At 43.9% G+C, this 16,432-nt stretch overlaps 1 protein-coding gene across 4 annotated transcripts in view; it reads left to right on the top strand.

Moving 5' to 3' along the window:
* The window catches only part of LOC124717057 (zinc finger protein 501-like), a 295,897-nt gene that overhangs the window by 10,914 nt on the left and 268,551 nt on the right, over positions 1-16,432 (top strand). For 3 of the 4 annotated variants that reach the window (XM_047243738.1, XM_047243741.1, XM_047243740.1), the window contains exon 2: positions 14,432-14,494. The exons of the other annotated variant lie outside the window; for it this stretch is intronic. In XM_047243738.1, the coding sequence (XP_047099694.1) occupies positions 14,432-14,494 (63 nt within the window). The remainder of the gene's footprint in view (positions 1-14,431; positions 14,495-16,432) is intronic. 4 annotated transcript variants of the gene reach the window in all.

The raw sequence follows: 16,432 nt of genomic DNA on the forward strand, positions 1-16,432 counted from the left end.
GGTTTTTAGTGTGTCTCTTGGTGGTTGGCTTTTCCTTTTATTATTTCCATGGTTGGCCAACCACTGTCACACTCTGTGTGCTTTTAATTCCTTTCGTGTGGTCTTTGTCTGTGACTTTCTTGTTCTGTGTCATCCCTTGTCATTTCTGTTGCTTGTTTTTTATCCCTTGTGGGTGCTTCACGGTCGTGAAAAAAGGGACCAATGACCTTCGCAGTCTGGTGCCTTCAACCCCCACAAACCAACCATCCAACCAACCGGTTGGTACCACATCTACACACACAAGCCACCTAATTTCCGTAAATTCTGCAAAGAGTATCGATGAGCTCTGATGCCACAATCGACCACATTCCAGATGTGTTTGATTGGGTTCAGGTCTGGTGATTTGAGAGTCAGCATATCAATTGGAACCCGCCACTGTGTTCCTCGAGCCACTCAGTCACACTCCTTTCCTTGTTGAAAAATGCCACTTCCGTCGGGGAAACATGATGGTTATGAAGGGGTGTAGATTGTCTGCAACAAGTGTATGATAGTCCTTGGCCATCACAGTGCCTTGCACGAGCTCCACTGGACCTGTGGATGCCCACATGAATGCATAATGGAGCTGCTGCCAGCTTGTGTCTGTCCCGCAGTTCAGGTGTCAAGGAGCTGTTCTGCATCTGCATCTACATGGATACTCTACAAGCCACAGTGCAATGCGTGGCAGAGGGTATCCTGTATCACTACTTGTCATTTCCCCTCCTGTTACACTCGCAAATAGAGTGAGGGAAAAACGAATGTCCATACACACCTTTGAGCCCTAATTTTTCGTATCTTATCTTCGTGGTCCTTATGTGCGATGTATGTTGGCGGCAGTAGATTCATTCGGCAGTCAACTTCAGATGCCGGTTCTGTAAATTTTCTCAGTAGTGTTTCTTGAAAAGAAGGTCCTGTTTTCTCCAGGGATTACCATTTTAGTTCCCGAAGCATCTCTGTAACACTTTCGTGTTGTTCGAACTCACTGGTAACAAATCAAGTGGCCCACCTCTGAATTGATTCAGTGTCTTCCTTCAATACAACCTGGTATTGACCCCAAACACTCGAGCAGTACTCAAGAATAGGTTGCACCAGCATCCTATATGTGGTATTTAAAGGTGAACCACTCTTTCCTAAAATTTTCCCAATAAACTAAAGTTGACCATTTGCCTTACCTACCACAGTTTTCATGTCACTTTGCAACGTTACGCCCAGATATTTAAGCAACTTCACTGTGTCAAGCAGGACACTAGTAATACTGTATCTGAACATTACAGTTTTGTTCTTTCCACTCATCTGCATTAACTTACATTTTTCCACATTTAGGGCTAGCTGCCATTCATCACACAACTGTAAATTTTGTCTAAGTTGTATCTTCCCACAGTCACTCGACTTCGACACCTTACCGTACACCACTGCATCATCAACAAACAACCACATCTGTGAACTAATTCCTTATGCTCGTACCTTCATTAACAGCCTGCAATAGGGCACCATGTCAAATGGTTTCTGGAAATCTAGAAGTATGGTAGCTGCCTGATCCCTCCATCCATGATTCTCAGTACAGGGCAAGCTAAGTGTCACATGAGCAATGCCTTATAAAACCATGCTAATTCATGGACATAAGCTTCTCTGTCTCGAGAAAGTCTATTATGTCTTCTTTTTCGGCACTACAGCCCTTGGTGGGCCTTGACCTCCTCAACAATCTTCCTCCATATCTCTCTGTTCTCAGCTTTTTTCTTCCATCCATGGATTCCCTTCTTGGCAAGGTCAGCCAGCACATTGCCCATCCATCTAGCTTTTGGTCTGCCCTTCCTTCTGGTGGAATACAGTCTGGCATTCATTATTTGTTTCGGCATCCTGTCTTCCGTCATCCTCTCCATATGTCCTGACCAACAAATTCTTTGACATTTGACAAATTTCACTATATCTTTCCCTTGTATAAGTTCTTGTATTTCATGGTTGTATCTCACTCTTCAACTTTTTGCCTCTCTCACAGGCCCATAGATTTTTTTGTAAGATTTGCCTTTCAAATACTCTTAGGCTGTTACTGACTGCTTCTGTCATTGTCCACGTTTCTGATCCATATGTGGCAACAGCTAGCACAGGGCAAAAGTTTTGTGGCGGTGTTCGTAGCGACAAACAATTCGCTGTAGAAACGGCTTACGAAGTCACCGCCACACTTTTAATAGCGGGCCGACCGGTCCGCTGGAACAGTGAACAGAAAGATGAAAACCCAAACACTCTGATTAAATAAAAGTCGGTACTTATCTTTATTAACGAAGATACAGACAGTAGTGAACTCCGTGTCTACAGAAATCTGTCTAGTTCGAGTCGGAGCGGATAGGTCAGCGTCGGCTGACTACAAGCAACAACTCTGCTGCGATGAACACACAACTGACTAGCAAGTACACAATTCGGTGGCGAGTATACAACTGAGCGGCGAATCCAGAACAGTCCTAGCGCTCGCGACTCCAGCGCTTAAGAAACCAGAAGCCAGCGGTGGCGCGCGCAGACTTGCGGCGATTTGCTGTCTCGCTGGCGCTGCTTATGCGGACGGCGTCCGGACTTTGATGCTGCCAACCTTTTGGCAGCGGGCTCGGGTGGCATTACTGGCTAGGATATAACACTCCTCCCCCCCAAATCGCCGCACCGTCGTTGAATAATGACGTGGCGAGCGTCGACGGCGGGGGAGGGGTCTGGCCGCAGGCGTAGCAGAAGAGACCGGGGCGGAGACTGTTGTCGGTGGCAGTCCCCGGTCCGCACCCCAGCATTGGCTGCGCGGGGCCCTGGGAAACACCGACTGAAAACCGAGGTCAGGGTGCACGCCTGTGACCACGGGCGCAGCTTCTGGTACTGGACGCGACGGGGCGTCAGGACCCACGAAGAGAGGCAGCGTCTCCTGACGCTGCGTCGACGGCTGCTGAGTGGGCACCGGACAAGGCGCTGCGGTGTCAGACTCCTTGAGGGTGCCCAAAGAAAGCGGCTGCAGGACAGGCTGCACAGCCACTGCTTGGGAAGGCGGCCCGGCTGAGGGGTTGACGTCCATCAGCTCCGAAGGCGGTGGCGAGTGAAGAGGGACCGCAGGCGCCGGAGCGACCATCTGGGGCGCTCCCGGATGAAGCTGCGCGGGAGGCATCAACGGGACGGGCTGTCGGCGTGGTAGCGGCGACGGCTGCTGCTGCTGCCCTGGGGGCGGCAGCGAAGTCGGAAGGCGCAGCTGGAACCCGCTGCGGACCAAATCTGTGGACAAAGAACGAGCGGCAGAATCCGGGCGGCCAGCGCGGCGCAACTGGTTCTGATGCCTCCTGTGCACCCCAGTAGCACCTTGAACAGTATAAAAACCGCGACCCTGGACACTTATCACGGTACCATGTTCCCAACGACGGCGACCGTGATAAACTCTGAAAAACACTGCGTCGTTGCGCTGAAAATGCGTGCGATGCTCAGAAGCGGCTGGTCGATCCGGGGGGTGCAACAACCGTAGTAGGGTGCGATGACGACGGCCGTGGAGAAGCTCCGCAGGTGAATGGCCGTCGCGTGGCGTGGTCCGGTACGACGACAGGAACGTGATGAGGGCCTGCTGACGAGAGTGTGTAGCACGAAGGCGGTCCATATGATCCTTGAATGTGCGTACAAAACGTTCCGCTGCACCATTCGATTGAGGGTGGAACGGCGGAGTAAGAACATGACGAATGCCATTGGCAGAACAAAAACTTCCAAATTCAGCAGAGGTAAATTGTGGACCATTGTCAGACAATAAAACTTCTGGAAGACTCTCAATACAAAAAATTGAAGTCAATGCCTGTATAGTTTGTGCAGACGTTGTAGACTGCATGGGCACAACAAACGGAAAATTACTAAATGCATCTATCACGATGAGCCAACGAGAATTCCAATATGGACCAGCGAAATCAATATGTACTCGCTGCCAGGGACCGGCAGGGCATGCCCACTCAAAATAGCGTTGAGGCGGAGCAGCTTGGTGTTCGGCACACGTCGAACAATCTGTAGACATCTGCGTAATCTGCTTATCAATGCCGATCCATGTACAATGACGGTGGGCAAGCTGCTTGGTGCGGACCACTCCCCAATGACCTTGATGCAACAAGTCGAGGACCTTGGATTGGAGCACTTGGGGAGCCACTACACGAAGCTGGTCATTCTCGGTGCGTAACAGCAAAACTCCGTGCGAAACAGACAACAGATGACGTTGCGGATAATAGCGACGAACCACAGGATCCGATATGTCCTTTGCCTTGGACGGCCAACCACGTTGAACAAAACATAATAGTAAACTCAGATGAGGATCCGTAGCTGTCTCACGTGCCACCTGACGATAATCAATCGGAAAATCCCGGAGGGATTGATGCTCATCGGCGTCAATCTGATGGCAAGAGTCGTCAGAGGAATCGAAGACATCATCCGCAGCAATCGGCAATCTAGAAAGCGCGTCAGCGTTTGCATGCTGAGCTGTAGGGCGATACAGTATCTCATACTGGTATTGTGATAACAAAAGAGCCCAACGTTGTAGTCTCTGAGCTGTCCGCTGAGGAACTGGTTTAGACGGATGAAACAGTGACGTCAGGGGCTTGTGATCGGTTACTAAATAGAATGGTCTACCATAGAGGTAGTGATGGAATTTTGTGACACCGAACACAATAGCCAACGCTTCCTTGTCCAATTGGCTATAATTACACTGAGCTTTGTTTAGCAATTTAGATGCGAACGCAATAGGATGTTCGGTGTTACCGACTTGGTGAGACAACACAGCACCGAGGCCGAAAGAAGAGGCATCACAAGCTAACACCAGAGGCTTGTTAGGGTCGTAATGGACCAGACAACGATCATTCAATAAAGCCTCTTTAAGCTGCTGAAAGGCTGATTGGCAATCAGCTGACCACACAAACGGAACATCCTTACGGCGGAGACGTTGCAACGGTGCAGCAATCTGTGATGCATTAGGTATAAACCTAATATAATATGTCAATTTGCCAAGAACTGCTTTTAATTCATGCAGATTGCGAGGGGTGGGCAAATCACGAATAGCTGCTAAATGTGACTGGGAGGGATGAATGCCTTGAGCATTAATAACATGTCCCGGATACTCCAGCTCCGTAAGGAAAAATGAACATTTATCGATGTTGCAACGTAGGCCTGCCTGAGACAACACTTTAAACAAACACTCCAAATTACGGAAATGTTCAGCAGGCGTCCGACCGGACACAACAATATCGTCTAAATAGTTGCAACACGATGGCACATTAGCCAGAAGTTGTGACAAAAAACGCTGAAAAACAGCTGGAGCTGACGCACAACCAAAAGGCAAATGCAGAAAACAGAACAACCCCAACGACGTGTTTATGACAAAATACTGTTGTGATTGCTCGTCGAGGGGCAATTGCAAATATGCTTCACGGAGATCAATTTTGGAAAAGAAACGAGCTTCCCCTAACTTATCCATCAGCTCGTCCGGTCTAGGCAGAGGAAAAGAATCAATGACAGTCTGAGGATTAACTGTCGACTTAAAATCAGCACACAAACGTAACTTGCCAGACGGTTTCTTTATAATAACTAAGGGAGAAGCCCACTGGCTCGCTGAAACGGGTTGAATAACACCGTTGTTTTGCCAACGACGAAGTTCATCTTCTACAGGTGCCCGGAGGGCGTGAGGCACTGGACGAGCACGACAAAATCGAGGCTGAGCATTATCTTTTAACGTAATATGAGCGGTAAAGTTCGCAGCGCAACCTAGTTCGTCTTTAAATATGTCACTGTATCGTGTACACAAATCGGTTATGCTGTCTTGAGGAACAACAACAGAATTAATTTGCAACACATTGTCTTGGGTAGACAGGCCAAACAAGTCAAAACAGTCTAATCCGAAAATGTTTACACTGTCTGTAGCGCGGAGCACTGTGAATGAAACTGTTTTTGTATTGCCACGGAATGTGGCTGGCACGCTACATACACCGAACACAGGACTTTGTTCTCCACTATAAGTAGCCAAAGAATGTTTTGCCGCTGAAAGTTTAGGGCAGCCGATAGCCGCATACGTAGCACTATTTATGAGAGTCACAGACGCACCAGTGTCTAATTGAAAATTGAAGGCCTTATCCTGGATGCGTAGCTTCACAAATAGTTTATTACACTGTCTCTGGATCGGTGTAGTGGAGGCGGAAGACACAAAATCAGCGCGTTTAGCGCGTGTTCGCTGCTTACGACAACTCGTGGGTTGGGCGGGTGGAACAACAACTCCCGCTTCACTTGCAGTCTGTACATTACTTTTTACAGCGTTTGAATTACGCTTGGGTCGCATAGCGGAGGGCTGGGTGGGTGGCTTATTGCGAACAAGTTTATTACCCACACGAACCGTGGAAGAGTCTTTAAACGCGACCTTCTGGGCGGGCTGGCTTTGAAGAACATGAATATCCATGGGCTGGGCAGCACGAGAATTGTTCTTGCGTTTACGCAAACAAACAGTCTGGATGTGTCCTTTCCTTTGACAAAAGTGACAAACCGCGTTTCTTAACGGGCAACGTTCACGAGGATGAGCAAGAACACACTTAGGGCAAGACTTAACTCTATCATTTTGCACACGCGGCTGACAAATGTGTTTAACATGACGCGGCCGGCTAGTGTTTACAGTCTGACTCTGCCGGTGGGGCCGCGGGCGTGACATAACTTGCTTAGCACAGGCAATTTGAGAAATACATGGCTGATCTAACTCACACTCAGCATAATCAAAAGTATCTTGGGCTTCAATGATGTTCATCACAGTCTCTAATGACGGGTCAGGCAACTTTAAGATAGCAGCACGAATACGAGAATCTGCAATGTTTTGCGTAATAGCGTCTCGTAACATGACATCACTGTAGGAAGCTCCACACACACAATTAAATCGGCACTGACGGGTGAGGCCCCGTAAATCAGTTAACCACTGTTTATTAGATTGATGTGGCAGTTTCTTTAATCTGAAGAACTTGAATCTGGCTGCTGCCACATGAACTCGCGACTCGAAATACTCAGCAAGCTTGTTAACAACAACGTCATAGTCTAAAGCTTCTGGCTGGGATTCCGGGAACAACTTACAAAGGAGTCGATAGATTTGCACGCCTGCAGTGGAAATTAAATAAAGCTGCCGCTCAGTACCTGTGATTTTGTAGACTGTCATGTGCGCCTGCAACTGCGCGAAATATTCTCGCCATTCTTCTCTTGATGCATCAAAAGCACGGAAAGGTGGTGCTGCCTGTGCTTGTTCCTTTTGTGTTGGTGGATTAGCCTCTTGCTTGGCGATTGCTTCCAACAGACTTTGTATTTGCTGACTCTGTAACAAGATCAACTGTTGTAATTCGGCAGACATAGTGAACACAAATTAAACCAGCCCCCAAAATTTTATCTCTATAATTAGTATAACAAGAACAAGTTGAATCAGCCCTGCACACGAGTTCGGAAGTCCTCGTCGCCAGTTTTGTGGCGGTGTTCGTAGCGACAAACAATTCGCTGTAGAAACGGCTTACGAAGTCACCGCCACACTTTTAATAGCGGGCCGACCGGTCCGCTGGAACAGTGAACAGAAAGATGAAAACCCAAACACTCTGATTAAATAAAAGTCGGTACTTATCTTTATTAACGAAGATACAGACAGTAGTGAACTCCGTGTCTACAGAAATCTGTCTAGTTCGAGTCGGAGCGGATAGGTCAGCGTCGGCTGACTACAAGCAACAACTCTGCTGCGATGAACACACAACTGACTAGCAAGTACACAATTCGGTGGCGAGTATACAACTGAGTGGCGAATCCAGAACTGTCCTAGCGCTCGCGACTCCAGCGCTTAAGAAACCAGAAGCCAGCGGTGGCGCGCGCAGACTTGCGGCGATTTGCTGTCTCGCTGGCGCTGCTTATGCGGACGGCGTCCGGACTTTGATGCTGCCAACCTTTTGGCAGCGGGCTCGGGTGGCATTACTGGCTAGGATATAACATAAAGTATGCTCTCAATTTAGTTGTTCTTGTAATGAGAGAGTTTTTGAGTATCTTTAGGTATACATAGTAGGCTTTGTTGCCTGCATGTATCCTTTCTCTAACACATTGTCTCATACTATTATCATTGGTTAGGAGGACATCTAGATAATGGAAGCATCTAACATCTTTGAAGCATTTATCAGAGATCTTCAGGTCCTCTAGTGTTCTTCTAGCTTCAGAATTGGACATAACCATATATTTCTGTCTTGCCTTTATTTACAGTAAGTCCAATTCTTGTTCCTTCTGCTTCCATTTGTACATTTATTTCTTTAAGCATTGTTACATCCCTTGTCATGATGGCAATATCATCTGCATATACGCATATCTGGCTGAGCCCTTTATACAGTGCTAGTCTATTAATACTATCGAAAGCTTGTTTAAGGTCAACAAACAGGAAGTGGAGATCTAGATCATATTCATAAAATTTTTCCATTATTTGTCTAACAACAAACAACTGGTCAGATGTACCTCTGTTTGGCCAGAATCCACATTGATATTCTCAGAGTATCTTTTCACTGCACTTCTTTATTCTTTCATTCAGTGCTCTAGAGAAAATCTTATATACTGTATTCAGTAGTGTTATGCCGCTATAGTTTTGACAACTGAGCTTTTCTCCTTTCTTATATTTTGGGCATATTATTCCAGTATTTCACCCCTCTGGCATGCTTTCATTTACCTGTATGTTCTTTATTATTTTAAATATTTCAGCTTTAGAGGCTGCCCTCCTGATATTTAGTTCTTACATGATCCTATCTTCACTGGGTGCACAGTTATTTTTTAGTTTATTTATCAGTGTTTCCACTTCCAGCATTGTTGGGTTTTGTGCCTCATCCCTTTCAATTTCTCTTGCCTCTGTGTTCTCTTCCTGTTCCTGTGTACCTCTTGGGGCCTGTTCTGAGTTTTTGTTGAGCATATCTTCAAAGTATTCTGCCCACCTCTGTAGTATTTCTTGTTCATCTCTTATTATTCCGCCGTTTCTGTTTTTCCATGCATTTTGTTTGGGTTGAAAATTTTTCTTATCTTTCCCATGGCATGATAGAATTTCTTCGTTCATTCTGTTCCTTTAATTCTTCTCTCTCTTTAAACTTTGATTTCAACCATTCCTTTTTATTTTTCTTGCATATTCTTTGGGCATTGGATCTTAATTCATTGTACACCTCCATGTTTCTTCTTGTTTCTTTCTGTATCATTCTCAGTCTTGCTGCAATTTTACGTTCTACTACTAGCCTGCATTCATCACCAAACTACTCATTTCTTGCATTTCTTCTCATCCCGACTATGTCTTCTGCTGCCTCTTTCGCCGCCTTCTGGATCTTAGTCCCTCTATCATGGATTCCCATTGTTTCCTCACTGGGAGTCAGTGCATCTCTAACTTTTGCTTGGTCTGCTTTCACAACTTCTGGGTCATTCAGTTTTTCTGTGTTCCAGTTTGTATTTTCCTCCATTCCAGGTTTAGGTGTTACAAATAGTTTTCTCCCTCACTGCAGCTTTTACAGCATAGTGGCCTGAGTCACAGTTACATCCCCTGCAGCTCTTCATATCGATTATTGATGTGGCATGTCTTGCCTTTACTGACACATAATCTGTTTGATTGACTATTCCACTTACATTTGATTTCCATGTTCTGAAATGTATTCTTTTATGCGGGAAATGTGTGCTCCTGGTGATTAGATTATTTTTAGCAGCAAACTGACAAAACATTTCTCCATTACTTTCTTCACGTAATGTGTATCTCCCAGATACTCTTCCACATTCGCTTCCACCAAACCTGTGCATTAAAAACTTCCATAAATAAAAACAGATCATACTTTTGTACTTTACTGCATGCCCTTTCTAGATCTTCATAAAACTTTTCCTTTGTTTCTTCTTCTGCTTCCTCTGCTGGTTCATACGCTGTTATTATCATTATATTTCTGAATTTCCCTTTCACTCTGTTTGCTAAGTCTTTCATTTATGGGTTCAAATTCCAAAACACTTTTACCAGTCTCCTTTGCTGTTTTGAATCCCGTTCTGGCTTGTCCTGTTCTTCTGTCTGGTCCACTATACATCAGAGAGTACTGTGGCATATCTACCTGTCCTTGTCCTTGCCATCTTATTTCATGTAGCGCTACAATGTTGTACTTGAACATATGATCTCATCGGCTATTTCTCTCATTTTTCTAGGTTTCAACATTGTTCGTACATTCCTTGTTACTACTGCCAAATCTTTTGTCCTTTTTCTTTGCAGAGGTTGTGTTTTTTGTGTCTCATCCATCATCTGAGGCTCTTGTTGAGGTTCCGTAATATGTCACTTTTACAGTGTGGGGTTATCGGACCCACGCCCAACCCCAATCTTGGAGGATCTGGATTTCTTTAGGGTTTACTCCCCTAGAGAGGTTGGCTTCCCTATGCCTACAGAGCCCTCCCCTGCCCTATGTTGCGGGATACACTTCGTCTGGCTCCTCAGTCGAGACTAGTCCGACTCGGGTGACCCTGCCAGTAGCTACGCTACTACCGGCATAGCTCTTGACTTCATCGAGGCACGCAAACCCTCCCACCCAGCACTGAAGGTGCCTACGATAAGGCGGTGTCCCCGGGGAGAAAAGTCTGTTATGTTTGAATGGAAAATATGTTCAAGGATTCCGCGGCAAACAAAAGTTAGGCATATTGTTCCGTAATTTTATCCACGATAACTGCATGCTAGGTAAGGGGCCAATGCTGTAGAGTAGTCTTTGTAAGCTCGAACTGGGATTCCATCTGGACCTGGTGATTTATTTACATGAGGTGTGCTTATTTCTCTGTCATCCATACAGGAGGCAGTCCAATGGTCCAATGATGGCATGTTTGTATGGTTCTTCTGTGTGAATGATTTCTTGAATGTGAAATTTCAAAATTCGGCTTTCGCTTTGCTATCTTCAGCTGCCATACCAGACTGGTCAACAAGGTACTTAATGGAAGCCTTAGACCCACTTGGCAATTTTACACACTGCCAGAATATTCTCAGGTTCTGTGTCATATCTTTTGCTAAGGTGTGATGGTGATAGTTGTTGTACGCTTTGTGCATAGATCTTTTCGTAGATGCACAAATCTCTAATAACCTTCACTTGTCATCATTTGTGCGTCCCTTTTGAGTGTTGAGTGCAACAGCCTCTCCTTCCTCAGCATCCTTCAAATTTTGTTATTAAACTATGATGGATCTTTCCATCTTTTATCCGCTTACTAGGCGCATAACTCTCCAGACCATGATTTACAATCTGCTTAAATTTTGTCCATAATTCCTCTACAGCCATCTTACTGGAACTAAGTGATGCCAGTTCACTGTCTAAGTGAGTTTTTAATAACTGCTTATTTGTTCTATCTAGCAGAAATACTCTCCTAGCCTTCTTGATTGATTTGTTAACTTTTGTAATCGTAGTTCGTACGATGACATTGTGACCGCTGATCCCCGTTTCTATACTGACATTGTCGATAAGGTCCTTCGTATTAGTAGCTACCAGGTCTATGATATTTCCATTGCGTGTGGGCTGACAGGCTAACTACTCAAGACATGCTTTCAGGAAACATGTTAAAGAGTATTTCACATGACTCTGTGTCTGCACTCCTCGCAATGAATCCACAGACATCCCAGTCTGTACTCAGCAGGTTAAAGTTGCCTCCAACTAGTATTGCCTGATCTGGGTATCAACAAGCTATTGGACATAGACTTTCTTTGAACGACTCTAGAACTGTCACAGCAGAGTTGGGTGCTGTTCTGGAAGGTGACGAATTCACACCTTCCCAGTGGGTTAATGAAGAAGGTATCAGGATTCATCAGACCGTGCAACACTCTGCCACTGTGCCAACATCCAGTGTTGATAGTCCTGTGCCCATTCCAGTCATAATTGCTGATGTCATCGTGTGAACTTTGGCACACACATGGGTCCTTGGCTGCAGAGGCCCATTGTTAGGAGTGTTCAGTGCACTGTGTGTTCAGACACTCTTGTACTCTGCCCAGCATTAAAGCCAGATGTTAGTTGCGCCAGAGTTCACCACCTGTCCTGTTTTAGCGGTCTGCCCAGCGTACAATGTCCAACATCAGTAATGAGGGGTGGCAGCCAAATCTCACGTAATCTGGACATGTTTCACATTGGTTTTGCCATTTCAGAAATACACATGCTGAGCCTCCGGGCCTTCACAGTCTGCCCTCTGTCAAACTCAGATAGATTGCGTGCCTCCCCATTCTACACACGGATAGCACGCTCACTTTCACTACATGCACCATGCGTATGACTGAGTAGCAGTCATTCCTCCCAGGTGACACTGATATTGCTTGGACAGGTTTACATAGACAGTATGTCGGTGTTCTTAATGTTCGGCTGATCAGTGTAGTTTGGAATAGTTATGAAGACAGGAAGAGGCTTGTACAGGATAGATTAATGAGAAAAACTGTATAAAATCCGATTTTGGACTGAAGACCCCATCATTGTTATTTTGAACTCAAACATGATTGTGTTGTTGTTGCTGTTGTTATGGTCTTCAGTCCTGAGACTGGTTTGATGCAGCTCTCCATGCTACTCTATCCTGTGCAAGCTTCTTCATCTACCAGTACCTACTGCAACCTACATCCTTCTGAAACTGCTTAGTGTATTCATCTCTTGGTCTCCCTCTATGATTTTTAGCCTCCACACTGCCCTTCAGTACTAAATTGGTGATCCCTTGATGCCTCAGAACATGTCCTACCAACCGATCCCTTCTTCTACTCAAGTTGTGCCACAAACTCCTCTTCTCCCCAATTCTATTCAATACCTCCTCATTAGTTATGTGATCTACCCATCTAATCTTCATCATTCTTCTGTAGCACCACATTTCAAAAGCTTCTATTCTCTTCTTGTCCAAACTATTTATTGTCCACGTTTCACTGCCATACATGACTACACTCCATACAAATACTTTCAGAAATGACTTCCTGACACTTAAATCTATACTCGATGTTAACACATTTCTTTTTTTCAGAAACACTTTCCTTGCCATTGCCAGTCTACATTTTGTATCCTCACTACTTTGACCATCATCAGTTATTTTGCTCCCCAAATAGCAAAACTCGTTTACTATTTTAAGTGTCTCATTTCCTAATCTAATTCCCTCAGCATCACCTGACTTAATTTGACTACATTCCATTATCCTCGTTTTGCTTTTGTTGATGATCACCTTCTATCCTCCTTTCAAGACACTGTCCATTCCGTTCAGCTGCTCTTCCAAGTCCTTTGCTCTCTCTGACAGAATTACAATGTCATTGGCGAACCTTAAAGTTTTTACTTCTTCTCCATGGATTCTAATACCTACTCCGAACTTTTCTTTTGTTTCCTTTACTGCTTGCTCAGTATACAGATTGAATAGCATCGGGGAGAGGCTACAACCCTGTCTCACTCCCTTCCCAACCACTGCTTTCCTTTCGTGTCCCTTGACTCTTATAACTGCCATCTGCTTTCTGTACAAATTGTAAATAGCCTTTCGCTCCCTGTAGTTCACCCCTGCCACGTTTTCAGTATCCAGGAAGGCCACCAGTAGATGTATTCCATATTCATAGTGGAGTTTCTGTATCTGCCTTACAGCAAAAGTTAGGTCTACTGCGGACCATCTTGCTCTGAACCCATGTCGTTCTCTCGTCTCTCCTATTTTTTGTCTGAATCTAAGTTTTCAAAACTTTCTGAAAGATCTTTGCACATTGGCAGGTGGAATAGAAGTTAGTAAAGTTTCCAACATTTACATTTCTATTCATCTCTGAAACATTCATTTCATCGGGAAACTTTACAGTCTGCACTTTATATCCATTTTATTTCTATCATTGTTTGTTATTTTGCTACCCAAATAGCAGATCTCATCTGCTACTTTTAATGTATCATTTCCTAATGTAACACCCTGAGTACAGTGGTTTAATTTGACTGTATTCCATCACCGATGTTTTACTATTCTTTATGTCCACCTTATAACATATTTTTGAGACACTACCCTTTCCACTCAACTGGTATTCCTAGTTCTTTGCTGTCTTTGTTGGAATTACACTGTCAGCAGTAATATTTAAATATTTTGACATCTTCACCAACATTCATTTATTTCAAAACTTTCTCCTTGATTACTGTTGTTGTTTGCCCAATATACAGACTGTTACAAGCTTCTGCTCTGTTTCACTCTCTTCTCATTTACTGCTTCCTTTTAAAAGCCTTCAACTCTTAGTGTTGCTTCCTGAACCTTTTGATCTCTTTATTTATCCCTGAAGCTTCTGATTTTCGTGTAGCATACTCCACTTATCTGTGCTAAAATGGAATCCAAATACAAACCATAATTCTCCACTCCCAAATTTTCATCTACTTTTTTGTGATGCATGTTTCATTTTCAGTTTGTTCCTTGTAGTTTGTTTACAATTGTATAAATGTTGCAGGATATGGCCCCAGAACAACATGCAAGTTCTGCCTTTGATGTGATGGCCATCAAACAAGAGCCAGTAAGTAATATTAATTTGAGCATTTATGTTATTCATTAACATGAGGCAGTATAAAGAAATAAACTTAAAAAGCAGCAACTCTTTTATAAAGAAAGAGGAAAATAAGTCTTTGTGAAAGAATTTATTGCCCAACACAATCACATAGACTTTCAAATATAAAATATAAATTACTGGCTGCTTTAGATCTTTTGTTACCAGGATTTCCTTCAGTCAATGTGTGTCACTTTTTTTGTGATAACATGGTACAAGTTTGACTGCTTTTTAGTGCTATTATTTAAAGTCTTAAAGCTGAAATGTGTGCATTTACATTTCTAATGATTATTGCTTTCCAGTACTTTACCTAAGCCTAGATTCAACAAAGCTGCATTTTATATGTTTTATGGATAGTCAGCCCATAATTTTTTTGCCTTATTGCACTGGCTAGGTGTGTTGTTTTAGAGAATGTTTACCCCTCACATTTAATAACTTCACCACACTCTTGTTGTGTTAGTTTGTAACAGCAGAACTAATATTGATATATAATTTCCCACATTTAATTGATAAAAGTGGAAGTACTTTCATGCATGTCCTGGGGGCCCTTGCATTTCATTTTAATTACTTGATGGACAGTATTGAAATTGCAGTTATCTGTAATGGAGTATTAACTGAAAAAAAGCTGTACAAATATCCAGTCAAATCTTAGTAACATATTCAAAGTGGTGCGGAGATTGGCAACTGGTTTTAAATGTGAAACTGTGCATTTCACAAAACTGAGAAAAGTGTATGGTATGTCCCCAATATCAGTGGGACACAGTTGGAAACAGTTCACTAATACTAATACCAGTTTATAACAGTTTATGGGGACATGAAATTGAATAACGTAATAAAACAAGTGGTTCATGTGTGGATACTGCGAAAACACAATGAGTCTACAAAGAAGATTATCTACAAAAAATGTGAGACATTTCATAGAATGTTGCTCCAATATATGGTTCACACTTCCCTCTGTTGCCTAAAGAAGTGTGTCAACTGAACTTTTCTTTTAGTCAAGTTTTGCCACAAGCTCTTTTCTCCCCATTGCTTTTGATTGCTTCTTCAGTCTGTCTGTGTAACCTACAGTACTCTTTAGTAGCTCCACATTAAAAATGTTTCTGTTCCCTTCTTATCCTCAGTGCTTATTATCCACTTTTCTCTTCCATATAAGGTTACAATCCTGACAGTCTTTTAAGAGAAAAGATTTTATCGTCTTATATAGTGCCCAGTCACTGGTGCCTGGGTCTGTTTTGAACACAAGCTTCTCCATCATCTACTGTCTTCTTACCACCTTTCCACTATCACCTTGATCCAATCTTCCTCTTTCATTTACACACAGTCCTTCACTCCTTTTAGCAACCTCTTTGTATTTTCCTTCCCTTTTCATCTCATGTACCTTTCTGGGTATCCTCTTCTCCTTCATTTGCTTGACATGCCATAGAATCTAAGCCTCGATTCCTCTTTGCTAGCCTGTATTGGTTTCTCATTCACTAATTCTCTGGTACTCTCATTCCTTGACCTATCCATCTTTGTCACTCTAACACCATTTCTCGAGAATTTAATTCCACTAACTTGTATTTTACTTCTCTTTCTTCTTTTCGTTACCAATGTTTCTGAGGCATATTCCAGGACTGGAACTTAGAATACCTGATACACTATGTGATCAGAAGTATCCAGACACCTGGCTGAAACCCCCCTGCGGGTTCGGGGATCAGAATAGGCCCGCGGTATTCCTGCCTGTCGTAAGAGGCGACTAAAAGGAGTCTCAATTGTTTCGGCCTTCTGTGATGGTCCCCTCTCGGGTTTGACCTCCATCTTTCTAAATCATTCCGAAGAGCGAGCCAATTGGGGAAGGGCGCCTTACATGGTGCACTGTATCCGTCGTGCGATTAGACCTTTAGCCGGCTTTCTCGTCGTTGCAATGGC

Source organism: Schistocerca piceifrons, chromosome 9, assembly GCF_021461385.2.
Source record: "Schistocerca piceifrons isolate TAMUIC-IGC-003096 chromosome 9, iqSchPice1.1, whole genome shotgun sequence".
In the NCBI taxonomy this organism is placed as follows: Eukaryota; Metazoa; Arthropoda; class Insecta; order Orthoptera; family Acrididae; genus Schistocerca; species Schistocerca piceifrons.